Genomic DNA, 12,316 nt, shown 5'->3' on the forward strand with positions numbered 1-12,316 from the left:
GCCAGTGTGCCATAGGCACACACATACTCACAGCATAAAGGTTATGACAAAAAAATCCAAAGGAGATTCTTAAGAGCCTTCACATTAACAGGACCGGAGCACTGACAATTTACATTTATCATTTAAACCAAATAACTATCCATTTCAAATGCAACACAAGCACTCTATAAAACAGATAATGTTTGTTCACTTTAACTGGGTGTCACTTCAGGTTTTGCTACAGTAGCTCTCTGATAAAATGAGGTAGATATTGGACAGGCTGGTCACTGTCACTGTGCTCCTCAGATCTCAAAAATGCTTCTGTAAGTTTAATTTCAATACATTGTACAGAGCAAGAAAAGTGACAGCTATTTTGGCATCAGAAATAAAAACTGAAATGGAAAAAGGAAACACTGACACTGTCAGAAATCCACTGAAATTAATGAAATAAAATATTTTTTAAAAATTTATTCGATATGTTTTATATTCGGATATTTTTACGACAATCTTTGAATTTTCTCTCTATGACAGCTTTTTTTCCATTTCAACTTTTTGTGTAATTAGCCTTCATTTAAACTGAAAGTGAAAACAGAGTGACATGAAGAAAAAATCAGTCAATTGTCATTGAAAAACATCAAAATGCAATAAATAATAAAATAGTTTCAGTGCTTGTGTTATATTTTCTGTTGATTTTTGCCGTGCCTACGTTTTCTTGATCAATGCTAAATGCTGTCATTGTTCTAGCTCCATACACGTGTGAATGACTGCCATTAATTAAAACTGCAATTTAAGCTGATGTTTTCTGTAACTGGCAATAATTTTAGGGCATGTGCATGTCTGGATCCAAAGACAATGACATTTATAGGTCCTATTTAACTATCATTTCGCTTAGAAAATGGAGGAAATGTCCTCAGTAAATACAAATTATATATTACAAAGATTTTACACATTCGATTGTTATTAATATATCTATTAATTGATTAAATTAATATCTATAATAAAAAATATAAACAGATGTGCAGATATGCTATGTCTATGTAGCTTCTTACCAGGCTACATATACATACATGTTTTCAGTGCAGCTTAAATAATTCTTCATTTAGACTGAAAGTTCAGTGTCTCTTCCTAGAATGACGTTACATGTTTCATATTTGCGACCATAGACTGTATACAAAGATTTGGAATCTTTCTTTATTTACAGTCTATGTTTGCGTCAGGGTAGTGAAACGAGCTGGTGGTTACTGTCCTTCAAAGCAAATTCACATTTCAAAGTTTGCTTTGGCCTAAAAGTGTGTCTCTGTATTACATTAAAGCAAATCTTACATTGTACATTTTCTTTGCACTTCATATTGTGAACTCTTGCACATTCCCTGGTCAATATTTCACACATTCCTGCACAAAACTGAGCAGCTCTTTCCTTTCAAAACAGAAAGATTGTGTATAACTGTTATAGCATATAGGGGTTTTTTTTTGTATTTTAACAAATTTGTTAAGCTTTTTGTAATATAGATGCAGATTTAAACCTGTAGCTGAATCTGTAGTTGTTATTCACACAGTTTTTATGGAGCTACAACAGTACTGATAAGATTTGGCATTGAAAATAAAATTTGATATTTAAGGCATTAAAGAAAGTTTTTTGCATGTCACTCTGGCATCAATGTCAGGTTGTTTTTGCTTTGTTTTATGATTTTATTTTATTTTTTAATTCACTTTCTCTAATGCCTTAAATATCAAATTTTATTTCCAATGCCAAATCTTATCAGTACTGTTGTAGATATATATATATATATTATATATATATATATATATATATATATATATATATTTAAATTTAAATTTTTTTTCAATTTCAACTTTCTGTGTGCTTTTTTCGGCATGGAGGGGGCAAGGACAGCGTGATTTACATTTAACCTACATTTAAACTGACACTGAATAAAGAGTGACATGAAGCAAAAAACATGGATTGAAAATATGTAGATTTTAAATGCATGTTGTTTTTTGTTTTGGATTTTTTAGAGTCAATGTTTCTTTTTTCAACAGAAATTGTATTTTTGATGCCAAAACTTCCTTTTACTGCTCTAGCTCCATAGTTTTGTTCATTTAACAGTGACGCAAAATTTCTCCAGCTCAGCATCTAGTTGTTTGTGCCGATGATTTTACCAGAAACATATATATTTAAATGTTTTTCTGGTGAGAGAAAATCAACACAACTGTTACCATAGGAACCTTGGATGCCTGATTTAGCCCTGCAAAACTAAATAGTCTCTCAAAGTCAAGACTGTTTACATTCATTTGTGCTCATCACATCATGTAAATCACTATTCACAGATAACGTTTGAGTCCTATAAGAGGAGGTGGAGACTCAGATAGGAGACGAGCAGATGGAAGAAGAAGAAGAAGAAGGTGGAGTGAGAGGAAGAGCCGCTGTTGCCTGTGGTCATGTTGGTGGCAGCTGTGGTGGCATCTGCGGTGACAGTGCCAGTGCCGGTGCCGGTGGAGGCTGAAGATAAGAAGCCCACTGTGCTGGACAGGAAGGTGCTAAACCTACTCAGTTTGGTGAACTGCTTCACTGTTGCTCGTGCTGCTCTGGTGGTGTTATCAGCTGATAACACTGCTGCCTGGAACCAAGAGCTGCCCAGCTTACACATCAGCGGACCTCCAGAATCACCTGAAAATACAGACAAACATTCAACACTTTGTATGGCTTTGGCAATAAAATAAAATAAAATAAAATAGAAAAAGAACAATTTAACATTCACGTATGAGAGACAAAATAAATAGAATAATATCAAATAAATATAAATTATAAATATAATATATAGATATAATCAGAATATTAGATAGACAATAATAAACAAGAAAGAGAAAAGAAAAAAAACTACTAAAAAAATTAACAAGACTTTTCAGTGATTTATGGTTTAATTGACATTTTGGTTAGGGGGAATTATGCTATAGTACATCACAATTATACCGTCTAACAAGCAACTCCAGATTTTATACCTGATGACATCACACATTTAATTTTAGCACTCTTTTTTGTATTTAGGAGAGAGTTGTTCATGTTTACTAATATTTTTTGGAATAACGTCTGAATTTTGAAAATGGACGTATTTCTCCTTTAAAGTTTCTAAAGTTTCAGGACCAACAAACACCTTACTAAAACAGAAAGACATATGGAAGTATAATAATGTACTGCTCTTGCTGCTCACCTGCTCCACAGTAAAAGTTTCGGTACAAATGGTGTCACTTGATGCATTCCCACAATTTTGTATCGAGGTCTGAATCTCCTGCAGAACTTGTTCATCTGAAGTTCAGGGGAAAAAAGCAAGAAAATGATGAGAAATGAAACAGCTGAATCAAAACAGATGGCTGGAACCTGGGCTAAATCAGCATACATACAAGATGTGCATTAATCTTAAATCTGAAAAGGTGAAAGGACGCAGAGTGTTACTCACCACCTCCTTGTTCAGAGCTCCAGCCAGCAGCCCAGCACGTGGTGCCCACAGCAAAGGTTAGTCCGTTGTCTATGCAGATGGGCTGGATGTAGTCAGACAGGGTAGGCTGGGGTGTCAGCTGAAGCACGGCTACATTAGATCCAGTCAGGTTGCTCAGGGTGATATTGGTCACATTCAGTGTCACCTCAAAAGGATTAGATCCATTCAGATTCAAGAGGCCCAACTTAACGGTCCATTGGGAGGCATCTGGTGAACTGTGTGAGATTAAATAAACTGAATTAGGACTGAGAAGAAACATCTGAATGGTTTAAAACAAGGACTGGACCTCTACAAACTCAGCCTCATAGACTCTTTCCCAAAGGGCATTGTCAGAGGCCAGAGGCATCATGCTATTGGACTGACTGTCTGTGTCATTCTCATGAATCTTAAGAATATCCAGAGAGAATTTCTTCAAATTTGGCACAAACATCAACTTGGACTCAAAATCAGAATTACATCCATGTCTGTGAAAACAGATTTCAGGTTGTCCGTCCATCTCATTCTTATGCACATATCTCAAGAACACCTACAAAGAATTTCTTGAAATTGCATAAAATTTTCACTTGGACTCAACAATGACCTGATAAGGTTTTGGTGGTCATAGGTCAAAGGTCAAAGTTACTGTGACCTTGTCTTTCTTTTTTGTTGGTAAACGCAATATCTCAAGAACACCAAAGGGTAATTTCTTTAAATTTGACACATTGCCTCTTGCCTCAGAATTACATCCATGTCCGTTTTCACACACACGGATTTAAACTGTAGGTGCAACTTCACTGGTGCACGGAGTGCAACCTAAAGGCGGTAATTCTAGTTTATCCAGTTTTTAACAGAATGCATGTACATTACAATTAAGGATGACGCTGGCAATTTTCTGTCATTTTCAACAGTCTGACTTCTTGTCTGTGGCTCCCAGCAACATTTAAGCAGACACAATGCTGATGACTACCAAGCTCCATCATTCCTCCATACATTTATTTTCATATGATAATAATAGATAATAAAAGAATTGTGCTGTGTGTTTAAAGTTTCACCGAGCTTCAGCTGTAAGCTTAGTGTTGTTCCAATTTTGTAAGCAGTTTTTAAAAATACTTTCCTGGCGTTATATCACTCCAGGAGTCTCACCTTGAGAAGCAGGCAGCATTGCTCAACACAGAGTCAACAGCCACCAGAGTCCCACCACACATATGACTTCCACCCTTCTGTAGGCTTGCCATCCAGGGCCATATACCAGCTGTCGCCACAGAGTTTCCTCCCGCAATACGTGTATTCTTTGGGGCTTGGCCACAGACCACAGCTGAGGAAACAATTAGAATCACAATCAGATTACTGGCCATTTTTTTTGTGCAATTAATATATGCACACAGAAATAGACATAAAGGACAACAACAGAAATATCAGACGGTGACTGATGGATGAAAGGAGCAGCTGAAAGAAAAGTTTTTGACCTAGTATACTGAACGGTTAAGTTTTACTTTCACTGTGCTTGGCATTCTACTGCTCCATCTGTGCCCAGAGTACACACTGTGATCCAAGAGTGGCACATGAGTAACCAAACTATTTATATATATATATATATATATATATATATATATATATATATGTGTGTGTGTGTGTGTGTGTGTGTGTGTGTGTGTATATGTATATGTATATGTATATGTATATGTATATGTATATGTATATACACAAGTATTTGGGGTACACACACAATCAGATAAGATAAAAATTGTGAAAATATAAAACTTTAAGAGAACAATAGGATCTACAACATATATGCGATTTACGCAGTCCTGAATATAGAAATGTAGGGACCAGTCTGGGTGGATATGCATATATGTTGACACGAATGTGATGCATCATATCTGAGGAATAGTGATAGCATGTTTATAATAATGTGCATGATATTGCACCTAATGTGTCATGATTCTTTTCATCATTTTTATTAAAAATGAAAATATTTTAAAGTAGAAATTTAAGGTCAAAATCTGTGTTTCCAGACATGACATGACACTCACGTTTGGCTGTGGTTGTTGTTGTAGGGAGGGTGGTTGGAGGTGGTGGCAGGCCAGGGCAGGTGACGCTGAGGTCACTGTCAGTCCCAGTGGATGTGAAGGTCACATAGCCTGGCTGTTCAGTGGTGACCAGGCTGTTTATCCACGTTTTATACTGGGACACTCTGGTGTACACTCCTGGGAAATTAGGCTCAGCACAACCATTTCCAAAACTCACAACTCCCTCCTGGACCCACACACCGTTCTGCTTGCTCACCAGTGGGCCTCCTGAATCCCCCTTTAAGGAGAAAAATATTTAGATGAGGGGACTCTTTGCAGGAGGTCAAAGCTGAGGCAAACAAAGATGATCACCTGACAGGAGTCCCTTCCTCCTTCTCGTAACCCGGCGCAGATCATGTTTTCTGTGATTGTGCCCACTCCATAGTCACAGTTACACTGTCTGTTCCCCGCTATTGGCACCTCCACTTCCATTAGCTCTTGTGGGGAAGGAAGGGGTACTAAAGAGAAACAAATACATTTCAAAAAATGTGTTGAGATTTGCCAAAATGGACTGTGGACAATGAATCTGTCTGTGAATCTCAGGAACCAGCAGTTTTACAATGTCAGCTTACACACTAGGCAAACAAATGGTCATGATATTCATGCAATTTCCTCAGCAATTTAATCTTCACAAATGAACACCACTTTTAGGGTTTGTTTTTTTTTAAATGTAATCGCAAGAAATGAAAAGCTCAAGCTTTAGGACTCATTACTGGGGCTGACACATTTCAACACTTCTACAAACCTACAAAAGTTAGCTAGCATTTTCTTCAGGGTTTCTGCTACCAGACCCAGGAGCAACGGGGATTGATTGTGGACTGATGTGTAGGTATGGTGGGCTGCTCCACCTCCAGCTATACGCTCAAGGCGTCAAAATGGGATTCCACAAACCAATGGGTGGCACCGCAGTAGCTGCATCTATTATTTTTTACAATGTATGATTCAAATATGTCAAAAATGATGGCACCAGTGTAGTCAAATAAATGAATCTAACCCAACTGCCCTCTGACCCACCTCCAGATCCAATGTTGCCCCAGCCAGTGACCCAGGAGTCAATGCCGTCAAAGAAGGTGCTGTCCGGAGCTGCCAGGCACACGGGCTGGATGAAGTTGGTGAAAATCACTATTGCACTCAGCCTCAGGAGGGAGATGTCGTTTTCACCAGTTACAGGATTATAGTTTGGATGATTGATGACCTGTGTTACCGTCCGAGAAACCTCGTTGGCATTTGTTCCTTCTTGAAATTGGCGACCGAGATACACAATCAAGTCTGCTTCACTCTCCCTGAAGAGAAACGAAACAGTGCACAGACATTGAAATCAGAGCACTTTAGCAAACACAAAACCACTCTGAGAATCTGTTTATTTATTTATTCATGGGTTTTTTTTTGTGGCTCACGTCGGGAAGCAGTGAGCAGCAGTCATCACCCATTCACGGTTTATGAGGGATCCTCCACAGATGTGTCGCCAGAGACATGCAGGCTGGCCTGCCAGGGCCAGCTGCCCTCAGGGGCCGGCTGTCCCCCAACAATTCTGGTGTTGAGCGTCGGCCGACCACACACTGACAGACAGACAATGGAAACACAGAGTGAGCAAGCTTTTGCTCTCCTCTGGATTACCAGTGTGGTTTCTGATAACACTGCGCTCTCCTGGTATTATTAACTTTAATTGCTGGTTTAGGATTATGATCCTTGGAAACTTTAATGGAGCTAGACCCTTGACAATTGACATTGAGGAAAAAAATTGGCATTGAAAAAGAAAATATTGGCATTAAAAATAAAAATCAAATCTAAAAATAACACAGAAATTAAGATTTATTTTATTTCATTTTGCCTCAAATGTTCTCTGCATTTCAATTTTTCCAAGTGTTATTTTTTTTTTTACTAGCTTTGCTTTTTTTTTCATTGCCATTGCTTTAATTTCTGTGCTTTTTCAATGCCAACTTTTATTTTTGATGTCAAAATGCATTGTTATTGTTCCAGCTCTCAGGTGTGTCTTATCCAATAGTCCTGACTAAAATAGGTCAAACTTTTCTTATTTCATTCTTATTTCAAATGGGGTTTGACCACAAATACTAACAATGAAGAAACTATAAATAAAACAACAAAAATCCCAGCAACATGTTGACAAGTGGAGAGGACTTTTTTTTAAAATTGTGCACAGAAACTTTGACTTACCATTTAGTTGAGAGTGAGACTCTGAAAAACAGAAAAAAACCAAAGAAAAATTTTTGAAGCAACAGCTCTGCATACTGATATTTTTAAATGTATTTTACATGTACACGGGAGACATTTTTGATTATCTGTTACATTTATTACCTAGCTCATTCAAACACAAAAATTTTTATCTGCTTTTTCCCCCCTGTCCTCTGTCAGCTAACAGAGAGGGGAAAATAATTCATCATTGTCACAATCAATTTCACCATCAAAGGCTTCCAAAACCTTAATTTAATGCTTAATGCTGCACCCTCCTGTAATTTATTGCATACTTCTAGTGATAAAAAAAAAAAGATTTAAAAAAAATCATATCCATATTCAGCGTGATTTTTTGTTGGATTAAACATTTATATATAGATACAACTAAAGAAGCAGAGTATAGCAGTATAGCAGAGCTTGATCTTATCACAATGATGATTTTTGTAGCCACTTTTGATCAAAAGAATGAATCAAAATTATGATTTGACTGTGAAAACAGTTGCAGATTGTAGAATAAATGAGTTAATTCCTTGTGAAACCTTTATCATGATGATATTCTTCATTTGCTTCTTTTTAAACTGAGATATAACTGACAGCCAGTCTTCAAAAAGTTTCATTACTGTCCATTAAACGTATATACGAAGTCATGAAAACTCTCGCAACTGTTATTAATTTACTTTATTAACGCGTGAGTGTGTGTTGACATACTCTGCATATCTCTCCCTTTAAACAGGCACCTTTTACACACTCTGACAGAGGTGCATGCTAAAAAACAACAACAATTGTTGGGCCTCTTTCATCTTATTTTACATGTGGATTTAATTATGTCATTATGTCTTCTATGTCTTTTCATGCACATGGTGCATTGTATGAAAGGTGCTATACAAATAAAGTATGAAAGGTGCTATAATAATAAAGTTAATATTATCATCATAATAATAATAATAATAATAATAATAATAATAATAATAATATAATTATTATTACTATTATTATTGTTGTGTTGTTATTATATGTGAGGTTTTTTTTGAATGACCATGATGATTTAATGTTTTTGTTGATATTTTTTAAATGCAAATTTTAACTTTGTTTTCATTTAACTTTATTTATCTATTGATATTTTACTTATATATTTTAGTCTGTTTCACAGTTTGACTACCTCCTATATCATTTATTATTTTAAACATATTTATTTATTATTTTACTCTGTGCTGTTATCCTTTCATTTACCTCTTATGAGTATTTTGTTTATTTATTTATTTACTTACTTATCTATTTATTTTTATCATTCTATTTATAGATTCTTTCCTTCCTCTGGTGTTTCCTATGGTAGCGTTTCCTTAGTTTTTGGTTTTAATGAGTACTGTTTTTGATATTATTTTGTGTGGGTGTGTGTGTTTTTATTCACATGCTTGTGTGCTTGTATGTGTACTGTTGTTGTATGCTTGACTGTATACAAATACAGTCTGACTGACTGATCATTGATTGATTGATAGATAACCCTTAGAAATATTTTGAGAAACTAATACCATTTTATGAAAACTGTTTTTGTCATTAATACCAAGTGTGCAGTCACGTTTCTCCTTGCTATAGTCGCAATAATGTTCAGTAAGAACCGTATGGCTGTCCACAGTCTTGAGGGATCTCTCTCAATATATCAGCTTTGACATTCATTTGCAATCAAATCCAGAATGTGATTAATAAACAAGAAAATCAACAGCCTGGAAAATGTTCAAAGATACATTTTAGCAAATGATTGGATGAAATACTGATTCTGCTCCTGGATGACTAGCTTTCCTCAGTAAACTTACTGGACTTAACAACATGCGGCAACCTGAAAACCATCTACTGCACACATTTCACTCAGCAGTGTGAACGGAAATCTGTGATCCCAGAGACTTAATCCAATGACTACAAACATTCCCTAAAATAGGTTAAATATGCTTTAATCTGTCCGTATAGACTCAAATAAAACCCCATTAAATCTCTGAAATTAAATGCATAAATATTCTTTCTTCTTTTTTTTTAATCTCACAAAAAAAGCCAATCTTACTTTGAGGACAGACTGAGAAAACTCTGAATGTTTGGGCTTCTATTAAGGATCAAATGACAATTCAGATGAAAACTGTAAAATGAATAGATTCTGATCCTTGATAGCATGTTACTGATCTGTCCTTAAAATAGTGTCATATTTGAAATAATTTGTGTTGAATGTTCATTTTGTTACAATGATATTGATGATGAATGAAAATAGTGTTAGTTTTTTGTTTGTTTTTTTAAAAAAAAGAAAGTATTTTGTCATTTATACCACATCAAATTTTCTCCATGAACTAAATCCCTTAAAAACAAGATAATTTGCGTGAAGTTGTGTAGGTTAAAATGAACAGTGAATCCTGCTTTATTACCAGAATCTGAGGACTTGATGCACTGATGAACAGAGAGCGACAGGCTGTGAAGTGTTAACGCAGACAGTGTCTTACGGGCGGATGGCAGTTATCTGCTACAATGAGCTGCTGCTTCCCCTCACATCACTACCTGCTGTACCTAGAAAACATTATCTTGTCACCAGACTTTTATGCCCTACGGAAAAAGTTACAAATTAGGCTCATTTAAACTGCCACTTCAGTACAAAATAATCTTGATTAGTGGGTTCCTAAAAGATCCAAAGTTTCAGTTTTCAAGGTTTGAATCTTTTTTTTTTTTTCCGCAGCAACTCAGAAGAAAATATTATACTTTTTTTAACCCCCTGTATTGCATCTAATAGTTAATGTTTACTTTGCAGTTTGATTTATTTTTAAAGAGTCAGTGAGTACATTCAAGGTTGGTTGTTTCTGCTCTGTAGGAACATTTTAACAGACAAGACTATGACTTTTGGACTTCCAAGAGTTTAAAAGACTTTGCCTAGATAAGAAGTCTTACTTTATTTTGTCCTTTTCTCTTTTGTTTGATCTCTTTTATACAGTTGACATATTCTGCGCACATCAAACCCATTAAATCTATCACATTTCTGCTTTATTAAAGTTCATTAACTTTTTTTTTATAAATAGTCTTGTTTTCTGTGTAATTTATTTTGTATGCTTATGCTTGTAAATCATTTGGACTTGCCTAATGGTTTGAAGTGTGCTATATAAATAAACATGTCTTGCCTTTGTTGTACTTAAAAAATAAACAGTGACTATTAGTCACTTGAAGTTGAGAGAAGGTAATTTTGTATTGATTAAATTGGTTAAAACTTTTTTTTTTTTGCCTTGCATGCTTATTTTGATTCATTAAAGTGCAGTCTACTTTTTTTTTTCACTGAGTACATTTTTTAATGCATAAAGTAGAATTATGTATGCAGCATTTGCACTGGTGATACTTTTACTCTCATTGTGTAACTTGTCTTACTAAATTAAACAATTTACCTCCTAGTCAGTGCTCTTTCTCCACATATAGCAGTCAGTAGACCTTGAACATACTTGGTTCAGGTGCGTGTGTGTGTGTGCAGTGAAGAAGGTCCTTACCATGTGTCAGAAGAGTCAGCAGAGCCGCCACACAGATCACTTTGCAGAGAGCCATACTTGTAAGTTCCTAACATCAGTCTGCTCCAGCATATATAATCTTCTTCCCCCCCCCCTCTCTCTACCTCTCTGACAAACATTGTAACCTGTCCAATGACACGCCCAACTCCCTTCTGCAAATAAGCTGTTTCACCTCATAGCAAACGTCACATTTGTAAGCCACAGTCACTCAACTCTGTTCTTGCACAAACCTGGAATAACCTCCCAGATGAGGTTCGACAAGCCCAGACTCTGATCACTTTTAAGTCAAAGCTAAAAACATTCCTTTTTCACCCTGCCTAGTTCACCTGCTGACTAACAACTTATTTTTAAACTTGATTTTAAATCATATCAAATTATCTTTTTATCTTTGCACGTCTTGTCTGCACTTTTCTTTTAGTCTTTAAGTAACTGATTTCAACTTGTATATCTTATCTCTTTCTTTTTTTTGTAAATCTGTATCTTTTATTATGTTTTTTTAATATATTTTAATACTCTGTAAAGCACTTTGAATGGCCCTATACCATACAAATAAAGCTACCTTGTCTTGCCTTGCCTTCTTTCCATCATACCAACTTATAGTTCCACTCAACTTGCACTTCATTTCAGAGGCATATTTAATGCATTGATTCAACATCTGTAGTAACTTTTGAGATCAAAATTTGACATAGAAGCCTATGATGAATCTTATGAACCGCAGTGCATTGTTATAGATTCAGTTTTGTTTGTCTTGTGACCTTTCATGTAAAACCTCTACCAAAGACACATTTCCCCTTTAAACTTCTTTCTTTTCAACAACCTATTGAGGGACAAAGAGTTAAAACTCACCAACATTTTTATGATCAATTTATTATTTTTAGGTCAAAAATGAGAGATTAGACCAAAAACTCAACAGTCAAAGAGAACTGGTGAGGACGCACCTTAAAATGACTAAAAGCTCACACAGTTCTGAACACCGGCCTCCAGAAAAATCCTGAGTTTTGTGACCCTACCTCCTAACGCCCTTCAATCTTCGCTCCCATCAGCACATTGATCACATGATCACAGCTGTCCAAAATAGGTG

At 35.8% G+C, this 12,316-nt stretch overlaps 1 protein-coding gene across 1 annotated transcript; it reads right to left on the bottom strand.

Moving 5' to 3' along the window:
* Positions 1-1,807: 1,807 nt before the first annotated feature.
* On the bottom strand, positions 1,808-11,294 carry zgc:100868 (uncharacterized protein LOC554458 homolog). The gene is given in 11 exon segments (XM_042505787.1): positions 1,808-2,648; positions 3,189-3,283; positions 3,435-3,688; positions 4,596-4,767; positions 5,486-5,759; positions 5,834-5,979; positions 6,536-6,804; positions 6,919-6,985; positions 6,988-7,080; positions 7,697-7,717; positions 11,218-11,294. Coding segments are annotated over 11 exon segments (1,773 nt in total). The 5' UTR covers positions 11,273-11,294; the 3' UTR covers positions 1,808-2,321.
* Between the last annotated feature and the right edge of the window lie 1,022 nt (positions 11,295-12,316).

The sequence above is a fragment of the Plectropomus leopardus genome, chromosome 17 (assembly GCF_008729295.1).
Source record: "Plectropomus leopardus isolate mb chromosome 17, YSFRI_Pleo_2.0, whole genome shotgun sequence".
Lineage (NCBI taxonomy): Eukaryota > Metazoa > Chordata > Actinopteri > Perciformes > Serranidae > Plectropomus > Plectropomus leopardus.